An 11805-nucleotide genomic window follows, 5' to 3' on the forward strand; every position below is an offset into this window, starting at 1 on the left:
AGGAGGAGTCATTTGGGGAGTTTTGAGTGAAATCCAATCGCTAGAAGTATGGAATACACCAACCACTCCAATTAGGAATGAACTACCGTTGAACTCTAATTGTCAATTTTGGAAGACCTATTGATTTCGGATCGAGCCCAAAACTTGGGCAACATCATAATATGGTGGGAGGAGTCATTTGGTGAGTTTTGAGTGAAATCCAATCGCTAGAAGTATGGAATACACCAACCACTCCAATTAGGAACGAACTGCCGTTGAACTTGAATTGTCCAATTTCTCACACCTACTGATTTCGGATCGAGCCCAAAACTTGGGCAACATCATAATATGGTGGGAGGAGTCATTTAGTGAGTTTTGAGTGAAATCCAATCGCTAGAATTATGTAATACACCAACCACTCCAATTAGGAACGAACTGCCGTTGAACTTGAATTGTCCAATTTCTCACACCTATTGATTTCGTATCGAGCCCAAAACTTGGGCAACATCATAATATGGTGGGAGGAGTCATTTGGTGAGTTTTGAGTCAAATCCAATCCCTAGAAGTATGGAATACACCAACCACTCCAATAAGGAATAAACTGCCGTTGAACTTGAATTGTCCAATTTCTCACACCTATGGATTTTGGATCGAGCCCAAAACTTGGGCAACATCATAATATGGTGGGAGGAGTCATTTGGTGAGTTTTGAGTGAAATCCAGTCGCTAGAAGTATGGAATACACCAACCACTCCAATTAGGAACGAACTGCCGTTGAACTTGAATTGTCCAATTTCTCACACCTATTGATTTCGGATCGAGCCCAAAACTTGGGCAACATCATAATGTGGTGGGAGGAGTCATTTGGTTTGTTTTGAGTGAAATCCAATCGCTAGAACTATGGAATACACCAACCACCCCAATTAGGAACGAACTGCCGTTGAACTTGAATTGTCTAATTTGGAACACCTATTGATTTCGTATGGAGCCCAAAACTTGGGCAACATCGTAATATGGTGGGAGGAGTCATTTGGTGAGTTTTGAGAGAAATCCAGTCGCTAGAAGTATGGAATACACCAACCACTCCAATTAGGAACGAACTGCCGTTGAACTTGAATTGTCCAATTTCTCACACCTATTGATTTCGAATCGAACCCCAAACTTGGGCAACATCATAATATGGTGGGAGGAGTCATTTGGTTAGTTTTGAGTGAAATCCAATCCCTAGAAGTATGGAATATAGCAACCACTCCAATTAGGAACGAACTGCCGTTGAACTTGAATTGTCCAATTTCTCACACCTATTGATTTCGGATCGAGCCCAAAACTTGGGCAACATCATAATATGGTGGGAGGAGTCATTTGGTGAGTTTTGAGTAAAATCCAATCTCTAGAAGTATGGAATACACCAATCACTCCAATTAGGAACTATCTGCCGTTGAACTTGAATTGTCCAATTTCTCACACCTATTGATTTTGGATCGAGCCCAAAACTTGGGCAACATCATAATATGGTGGGAGGAGTCATTTGGTGAGTTTTGAGTGAAATCCAGTCGCTAGAAGTATGGAATACACCAACCACTCCAATTAGGAACGAACTGCCGTTGAACTTGAATTGTCCAATTTCTCACACCTATTGATTTCGGATCGAGCCCAAAAGTTGGGCAACATCATAATGTGGTGGGAGGAGTCATTTGGTTTGTTTTGAGTGAAATCCAATCGCTAGAACTATGGAATACACCAACCACCCCAATTAGGAACGAACTGCCGTTGAACTTGAATTGTCTAATTTGGAACACCTATTGATTTCGTATGGAGCCCAAAACTTGGGCAACATCGTAAGATGGTGGGAGGAGTCATTTGGTGAGTTTTGAGAGAAATCCAGTCGCTAGAAGTATGGAATACACCAACCACTCCAATTAGGAACGAACTGCCGTTGAACTTGAATTGTCCAATTTCTCACACCTATTGATTTCGAATCGAACCCCAAACTTGGGCAACATCATAATATGGTGGGAGGAGTCATTTGGTTAGTTTTGAGTGAAATCCAATCCCTAGAAGTATGGAATATAGCAACCACTCCAATTAGGAACGAACTGCCGTTGAACTTGAATTGTCCAATTTCTCACACCTATTGATTTCGGATCGAGCCCAAAACTTGGGCAACATCATAATATGGTGGGAGGAGTCATTTGGTGAGTTTTGAGTGAAATCCAATCTCTAGAAGTATGGAATACACCAATCACTCCAATTAGGAACTATCTGCCGTTGAACTTGAATTGTCCAATTTATCACACCTATTGATTTCGGATCGAGCCCAAAACTTGGGCAACATCATAATACGGTGGGAAGAGTCATTTGGTCAGTTTTGAGTGAAATCCAGTCGCTAGAAGTATGGAATACACCAACCACACCAATTAGGAACGAACTGCCGTTGAACTTGAATTGTCCAATTTCTCACACCTATTGATTTCGGATCGAGCCCAAAACTTGGGCAGCATCATAATGTGGTGGGAGGAGTCATTTGGTTTGTTTTGAATGAAATCCAATCGCTAGAAGTATGGAATACACCAACCACCCCAATTAGGAACGAACTGCCGTTGAACTTGAATTGTCCGATTTGGAACACCTATTCATTTCGTATCGAGCCCAAAACTTGGGCAACATCATAATATGGTGGGAGGAGTCATTTGGTGAGTTTTGAGAGAAATCCAGTCGCTAGAAGTATGGAATACAGCAACCACTCCAATTAGGAACGAACTGCCGTTGAACTTGAATTGTCCAATTTCTCACACCTATTGATTTCGGATCGAGCGCAAAACTTGGGCAACATCATAATATGGTGGGAGGAGTCAATTGGTGAGTTTTGAGTGAAATCCAATCTCTAGAAGTATGGAATACACCAACCACTCCAATTAGGAACGAACTGCCGTGGAACTTGAATTGTCCAATTTCTCACACCTATTGATTTCAGATCAAGCCCAAAACTTGGGCAACATCATAATATGGTGGGAGGAGTCAATTGGTGAGTTTTGAGTGAAATCCAGTCGCTAGAAGTATGGAATACACCAACCACTCCAATTAGGAACGAACTGCCGTTGAACTTGAATTGTCCAATTTGGAACACTTATTGATTTCGTATCGAGCCCAAAACATGGGCAACATCATAATATGGTGGGAGGAGTCATTTGGTGATTTTTGAGAGAAATCCAGTCGCTAGAAGTATGGAATACACCAACCACTCCAATTAGGAACGAAGTGCCGTTGAACTTGAATTGTCCAATTTGGAACACCTATTGATTTCGGATCGAGCCCAAAACTTGGGCAACATCATAATATGGTGGGAGGAGTCATTTGGGGAGTTTTGAGTGAAATCCAATCGCTTGAAGTATGGAATACAACAACCACTCCAATTAGGAACGATCTGCAGTTGAACTTGAATTGTCCAATTTCTCACACCTATTGATTTCGGATTGAACCCAAAACTTGGGCAACATCATAATATGGTGGGAGGAGTCATTTGGTGAGTTTTGAGTGAAATGGAATCCCTAGAAGTATGGAATACAGCAACCACTCCAATTAGGAACGAACTGCCGTTGAACTTGAATTGTCCAATTTCTCACACCTATTGATTTCGTATCGAGCCCAAAACTTGGGCAACATCATAATATGGTGGGAGGAGTCATTTGGTGAGTTTTGAGAGAAATCCAATCGCTAGAAGTATGGAATACACCAACGACTCCAATTAGGAACGAACTGCCGTTGAACTTGAATTGTCCAATGATAAGTCCATAAATATACTCATTTATGTACTCTCTTTACTTAGGCTTTGTAGAAGAATTAGACTTAAAAAGGGCTTATTACTTCACTTTTCTGATTTTCAGCTTTTCTGCGCTCTTAGAAGGATTTTAAGGGAAAATCAACTTTTCGGAGGAATTTTAGTGCAAGGTCAATTGGAGATGAAAGCTAACACCTTGAAGTTGAATCTGTGATTTTTCCAGATTTTTCTACCGAGCCAATTGGTACAGTATTACAAGTAAAGTTAGCCCACGTGCAGACAGGACAGTTTCGTACATGTTACGTGAATATGAAGAAACGGAAGCCTTCCCGAATTTTTCCAAGTTACGTGCTATATATGGTTGGAAAGATAAGACATTTATCTTTCTAAAATATATTTTTCCTGATTTTTCTAGAAGGCCGAAGAACCCCAAATCGTGTGACAATTGGGCTGAGCTGTATTTCCCTGTGGAGTTAGGAATTGTGATCTTTACTTTCCTATTTGGATTCCTTGTTTACCAAGACTTCTTGGACGACTTTTCAGTAAATTTTAGGGTTTAGGACTTTGATTTAAGTCATATAAAAGGCCAGCCAAGGCCCCATACAGAGGATTCAGGTCCGAAGGAGATCAACCGCGCAAGAGGAAAAAGCTGCCAGCGAGTTCTTTCTTTTCCTTTCTTCTTTTAATTTTCAGTTCTTATGTATTTATTTTTGAGTTCATCCCAGAACATGAGTAACTAATTTCTTGTTAGTTAGGGCTTAATCTTGAAGCCCTAAACATGATTTCAATTCTATAAACAAGTTTGAATGGATTTTTCAGTTTCTACAAGCGGGATGATTTCGGTTTCTCAATGTTATGTGAATTCTGATATTTTGTTTCTTTGAGTAGCTAACTTTGAAGCATGTATCGGAATTAAATTGTTGTAGAACATAGGTCAATTGCCATATTGAATGTGTTCTTGTTTGCAACGAATAATTGGGTTAAGAACTAGTTATGAGAAATCGATTCTTGAATTCCTAATAACAAATGCCATGTTTTAGGGTTTTTGTGACACTCATATTCTCTTTGATCTTAATGGATTCTTGATTGTTAATTTGAGTAAATGCCATACTGGATTTCAATTAAGAATACACGTATTGATGTAAATGCCATACACTTTACATACGCTTAAGAGAGAATCATACAACTCGAGTCAAATGCCATGATCTTGTTGTGAGTGTCGTCATCATATGCTTGCTAGAAATTGATTATCTATTGTTGTTTATGGATTGATTGATTGTTTGGAGGTGGATAGTGAGTCCTAGCTATTGTTCTTGATTGATTTTAAACTAATTTCTCTTAAACTCTAATTTAAATTCTGTTTTGTTTTCTTTTATTTACAAAATCAAATCAAAACCCCCTTGGTGTTGGCGTGTGTGTGGAAGTCCTTGTGATTTCAATCTTTATTTTGTTTTCGTGTTTAATTGTGTTCTAGTTTTCTTTGTGTGACATTGATAAACATCTCTTTAGATTACAATCTCTGTGGGAATGACCCTTGCTTGCTTACTATACTATCATTTGATTTGTGCACTTGCAAGGTTTTAATATTGTTGTTAAAAATTACCAACAAGTTTTTGGCGCCGTTGCCGGGGATTGTTTATCTAATTAAGTTTTGTTTTCAATTTCAGGTATATGCTGGGACGTCGTTCGCAAGGTTACAAGCTTATACCATACGACCCTGAACTAGAGAACACACTTCGTTATCTCCATCGAGATAAAGATACGCAAGCTACACTTCCAATCAAGATGGGAGACGAGTTGGCACTCAACAACCTCACCCGACCTTTGAAGGATTTCACGGTTCCTAAAGCATTGGACCAGCCGTCATGTATTGCGTATCCAGCCACTACAACCACCTTTGAGATCAAGAGTGGCACCATTCACCTTTTGCCACAATTCTATGGCAAGCCTGGGGATGATCCTCACATACATATCAAGGATTTCTTTGCCGTGTGCGCGACTATGCACAATGGAGGGATTAGTGATGAGGCAATCAGATTGCGTTTGTTTCCATTCTCACTTAAGGAACGAGCCAAGGAGTGGCTCTATTCTTTACCTAGTGCATCTATCACTACATGGACAGCATTGGCTTCCAAGTTCCTTGCAAAGTTCTTTCCAGCTCAAAAGACAAACCGTATTAGGAAGGAGATCATGGGAGTGCAGCAACTAGATGGAGAATCATTTCATGAGTATTGGGATCGGTTTCAGAGACTCCTAGCTTCATGCCCTCATCACCAAATTGAAGATTGGCTACTTATGCAATACTTTTATGAGGGATTACTCGATTCGGAGAGGATGATGGTTGATGCTACTAGTGGAGGAGGCTTGATGAACAAGAGTGCTACTGAAGCTAAGGAGATGTTTGAGAACATTGCAGCAAACTCTCAACAATTTAATTATCGGAGAGCTCCCCCAAAGAAAGCAGGTGTTTATGAGGTAAGTGCTAGTGATATTGGTCCTCAAATAGCTAATTTGACTAACCTTGTTAAGCAGTTAATCCCTCAAGCACAAGTGTGTGCTGTGTGTGCTAATCCCGGACATCCTACGGAGTCTTGTCCAAGTTTGTATGGTGATGGAGAAGAGATGGCTCAAGCACACTATATGCAGCAACAAAAGCCAAGAAACGATCCATTTTCTAACACCTATAATCCGGGATGGTGGCAACACCCTAACTTTGGATGGAAGAACAACCAAAACGTGCAAACAACCCCAGTTCAACAAAATCAGTTTGTTCCTCAACAAAATGCACCACCACCACCTCCTAGGCAAGGTAAGTCTTTAGAAGAGTTAGTTAATTCTTTGGCATTAAGCACTCAAGGTTTTATGCAGGAAACAAGGCAAACACATACACAAATGTCTACAGCAATCAAGAGCCTTGAAAACCAAGTTGGACAAATTGCAGCCTCCTTGAGTCAAAGAGAGCCAGGACAGTTTCCAAGCCAAGTAATTCCAAATCCTAATGGAGGCCATGAAACCGCAAAGGCGATTACTCTTCGAAGTGGAAAAGAGGTGGGAAAGGATGACAATGAGGAGAGAAATTCAACCAAAACAGTGGCTGCCCCCTCTCCCAAGCTTACGGTTCCAAGTGACAACTCTAAGGTAAGTTCTCTTGTGGATCATTCAATTACTTCAAAGATTCCTTTTCCTCGTAGGTTTTTGAATTCAAAGAAGGAGCAAGTTTCAAAGGATATCCTAGAGACTTTCCGAAAAGTGCAAGTGAACATTCCCTTGCTCGATGCGATCCAACAAATTCCAAGCTATGCAAAATTCCTCAAAGATCTTTGTACAAATAAAAGGAAGTTCAAGGAGCATGAAACTGTGGCCTTAAGTGAAGAAGTTTCAGCCGTGCTATTGCGTAAATTGCCTCCTAAACTAAAGGATCCAGGGAGTTTTACTATACCTTGTCTCATTGGAAATCAAAGGTTTGAACATGCTTTATTAGACTTAGGTGCTTCAATTAATTTGATGCCTTTTTCTGTTTTTGAATCTTTAAATTTAGGTGAGCTTAAGAAGACTTCCGTGAGCATACAATTGGCTGATCGATCAATCAAGTATCCTAAGGGAGTGTTGGAAGATGTTTTGGTCAAGGTGAATGAGCTAATATTTCCAGCCGACTTTCTAGTGCTCGAGATGGAGGAAGTTCCTATTCCTGGAAAAGACCTTCCATTGATTCTAGGACGTCCATTCATGAGAACAGCAAGGACAAAAATCGATGTGTATGAAGGCACTCTCACAATGGCATTCGATGAGGAAACCGTGGAGTTTAAGGTATTAGATGCTTTAAAATATCCTAATGATGATCATGCTTGTTTTTCCATAGATGTACTTGAGCAGGTGGTACAAGAAACGTTTAATGCATCACAAGGAGAGACGCCATTGCAGAGGGCACTCATCCAAAGCCCCAAAACTGTGAATAAAGAAGGGAACACAGCTGTACTTGAAGCCGTGAATATGCTTGAGGCCTTGCCTCCCCAAAGAGGTAAGTCTAACTCTATTTTTGAGCCTCTTCCGTTATCTACTAATACGCTTGTTCCCTCTATTGTGAAAGCACCACAGGTTGAGCTAAAACCCCTTCCAGAGAACTTGAAATATGCATATTTAGGTGATGAAAAGACGCTGCCTGTAATCATTGCTTCTAATTTGAGTGCATCTGAAGAAGACAAACTAATTAGAGTTCTAAGGGAGCACAAGACTGCCCTAGGTTGGACCATTGCAGACATCAAAGGTATAAGCCCTACAAAGTGCATGCATAGGATCCTTTTGGAAGGAGAATCTAAACCTATAAGGGAAGCCCAAAGGAGGCTGAATCCGGTGATGAAAGAAGTTGTTAAGAAGGAAGTTTTGAAGCTTTTGGACGTGGGAATTATATACCCCATTTCGGATAGCAAGTGGGTGAGTCCCGTCCAAGTTGTTCCCAAGAAATCCGGAATTACCGTTGTGAAGAATGAAGACAATGAGTTGGTGCCTCAAAGAATTCAAACGGGTTGGAGAGTATGCATAGATTATAGAAAGCTCAATACCACGACACGTAAGGATCACTTTCCGTTACCATTTATTGATCAAATGCTTGAGCGTCTTGCAGGTCATAGTCATTATTGCTTCTTGGATGGATACTCTGGATACAATCAAATTGCCATTGCTCCGGAAGATCAAGAAAAGACCACCTTCACCTGTCCATTTGGTACGTTTGCTTATAGGCGTATGCCTTTTGGTTTATGTAACGCACCTGCCACTTTTCAACGTTGCATGATGTCAATTTTTTCTGATATGGTGGAGGAGATAATCGAGGTATTTATGGATGATTTTTCTGTTTTTGGTGATTCATTTGATATTTGTCTTCACAACCTTTCTTTAGTGTTGAAAAGGTGTCAGGAATGCAATTTAGTGCTCAATTGGGAGAAGTGCCACTTCATGGTACAGCAGGGTATTGTCTTGGGTCACATTATCTCTTGTAGGGGAATTGAAGTGGACAAGGCAAAAATCGACATTGTGAGAAGCTTGCAGCCCCCCAAAACCGTAAAGGAGATTAGGTCATTCCTAGGACATGCAGGGTTCTATAGGCGTTTCATCAAGGACTTTTCAAAGATATCAAGGCCCCTATGTCGGTTGCTTGGCAAAGATGTGGAATTCAAGTTTAATGAAGAGTGCTTGGCTGCATTTAACAAGCTTAAGGAGCTTTTGACATCTGCCCCTATCATGCAGCCTCCAGATTGGAATTTTCCCTTTGAGTTGATGTGTGACGCCTCGGATTATGCAGTGGGGGCCGTGCTTGGACAAAGAGTGCACAACGTACCACATGCCATCTATTATGCTTCCCGGACTTTGAATGATGCTCAGTTGAATTATTCAACTACGGAAAAGGAGTTGCTTGCTGTTATTTTTGCTTTAGAGAAATTTAGATCATATCTTATTGGCACTAAGGTAATTGTATTATCTGATCATGCAGCACTTAGGTACCTCCTCCACAAGAAGGACGCCAAGCCGCGACTGATTAGGTGGACTCTCTTGCTTCAAGAATTTGATTTGGTGATTAGAGACAAGAAAGGGAGTGAAAACGTGGTGGCTGACCATTTGAGTAGGCTGGTGCACGGATCCAATGAAGAAGAGGACGTGCTTCCTCTACGTGAAAGTTTCCCCGATGAGCAACTCTTCACCTTCGAAGCCAAGGACCCTTGGTACGCTGACATTATCAATTACAAGGCTTCAAAACTGATTCCAGAGGATCTCACTCGAGCTCAAAAGGATAAGCTTGTGAAAACAAGTAAGTATTATGTTTGGGACGATCCATACTTATGGAAATATTGTCCAGATCAGATTGTTAGAAGGTGCGTGTCCGAATCTGAATTTAATTCTATACTTGCCTTTTGTCATTCATCTGCATGTGGTGGACATTTTGGTACTAAGAAAACAGCCCTTAAAGTATTGCAATGTGGTTTTTATTGGCCTAGCTTGTTCAAAGATGCATATACTTATTGTTCCACATGTGATAGATGTCAAAGAACCGGTAACATTAGCTCTAGGAATCAAATGCCTTTAACGCCTATCCTTATTGTTGAAATATTTGATGTGTGGGGCATTGATTTTATGGGACCATTCCCTTCATCTTATGGCTTTATTTACATCCTTCTTGCTGTTGACTATGTCTCTAAATGGGTGGAAGCAATTCCTACCCGGACTAATGATTCAAAAGTTGTTTTGAGCTTTGTGAAGGACCACATCTTTTCTAGGTTTGGAACACCAAGAGCCATTATCAGCGATGGAGGCAGCCACTTTTGTAATAGGTCATTTGAGGCACTTTTAAAGCGGTATGGAATTACACATAGGGTCTCAACACCTTATCATCCCCAAACAAGTGGACAAGTGGAGATTAGTAACCGAGAAATCAAGCAAATCTTGGAGAAAACCGTGAGCCCTACACGGAAGGATTGGAGCTTGAGACTTAATGATGCATTATGGGCATATAGGACAGCCTACAAAACCCCCATTGGTATGTCTCCTTTTCGTTTGGTTTATGGTAAAGCATGTCACCTTCCGGTTGAACTTGAACATAGAGCATTTTGGGCAATCAAGAAATTCAATTTCGATATGAAAGAGGCTGGAGATGCAAGGCGACTCCAATTGAATGAATTGGATGAGATGAGGAATGATGCCTATGAGAGTGCACGAATTTACAAGGAAAAGACTAAGGCATTTCATGACAAAGCAATTCAAAGGAAGACCTTTGAAATAGGACAGAAAGTCTTGCTCTTCAATTCACGTCTCCGGCTATTCCCAGGTAAGTTACGTTCTAGATGGTACGGTCCTTTTGTTGTTACTAATGTTTTCCCTCATGGTGCAGTTGAGATTGAAAATGACAAGACGGGAAACATATTTAAAGTGAACGGACATCGCTTGAAGCCATACTATGAATCTTTTGAGTTGGGAAAAGAGAGCATGCACATGGATGCACCACCCCCATCTATTGTTTAATCATCTAAAGAACCGCGTCTAGCTGAAGACTTTAAACTTCGCGCTTCTTGGGAGGCAACCCAAGCATTCTTAACTTTTGTTTTTAGTTTATGTGTGATTTCTCGTACACTTTTCATATTTTTGTTCTTGTTAAGTTTTGCATCATCAAATAATGGATTTTGTGTTCCAAAGAAAAAAATTCACATTTTTCTAGCCCTAGGATGTTTGCAGCACATTTCAGATGTGTTACAGAAGTTTTTTTGGTCATTGGTTGAGTTTAAATGCCAGAAAATAGAAAAATAGCTTTTATGTTCTTATTTTGGTCAAAACTAGAATTTCTGCCTAAATTATTTTTTGCTGTTTTTCAGGTCAATCTGATGCCACCAACATGTTTAGAATAGTTATTCTGATGTTTTGGACCAGGTTTGGGGGTCTCCGGTGGCCTACATTATGTTTTAGGACGATTTGAAGCTCAAAAAAGGACCTAAAACACAAAAAAAGGCAGCTGCTGTTTTGCCCAGAATTTGAAGATTTTTCGTCACCAAAGAGGTTTTAGCGACGGTGTTCATCGGATTTTTCGTCACCAAAGAGGTTTTAGCAGCGGTGTTCATCAGATTTTTCGTCGCTAAAAGTCAGATTTCCAGTTTTTTATGATTCCATATCCAGCTCAATTTTGTTCCAATTTCATCGCATTCCGAGACTTTTAGGAGCTATTACGGGTCTGTTGACATTCCAAGAAGCAAGTTGTGGGTGTTGAAGTTCGTCACATTGTCCATCCTCTCTCACTTCGACATATTCTATTCTTTGCTCAACCACACCTACACAAACCTGGGAAGTTCTCACACTCTCTCTCTCTCTTTAATTAATTTTGCATGACTTAGTTTTCTTTGTTTTAAACATTGAGGACAATGTTTGTTTTAAGTTGTGGGTGATTGAGTTCTTTGGTTTCATAACGCATGCAGCAGTCCTCTGTCTTTGTTTCCAATTCTGTTCTTGTCTGCTTCTGTTTTTGGAATTTGGCTCGCGATGCGTTCTTTGTTTTTTCGTTCTGAATCCAACCAT

The 11805-nt window shown here is 40.4% G+C and overlaps 1 protein-coding gene across 1 annotated transcript; it reads left to right on the top strand.

The window, feature by feature from the left end:
- The first annotated feature begins 5145 nt into the window (after positions 1-5145).
- Positions 5146-11310, top strand: LOC148293054 (uncharacterized). Its single transcript, XM_088244558.1, has one exon. It carries the CDS (start codon positions 5428-5430, stop codon positions 10762-10764), a length of 5337 nt encoding a protein of 1778 aa, XP_088100684.1. The 5' UTR covers positions 5146-5427; the 3' UTR covers positions 10765-11310.
- The last annotated feature ends 495 nt before the right edge of the window (positions 11311-11805 follow it).

Source organism: Prunus avium, chromosome 7 (genome assembly GCF_965620075.1).
Source record: "Prunus avium chromosome 7, drPruAviu1.hap1.1, whole genome shotgun sequence".
NCBI lineage: Eukaryota > Viridiplantae > Streptophyta > Magnoliopsida > Rosales > Rosaceae > Prunus > Prunus avium.

Coding starts and splice junctions, on each gene's coding strand:
- LOC148293054 (XM_088244558.1), top strand. CDS start 5,428: ATGCTGGGACGTCGTTCGCAAGGTTACAAGCTTATACCATACGACCCT.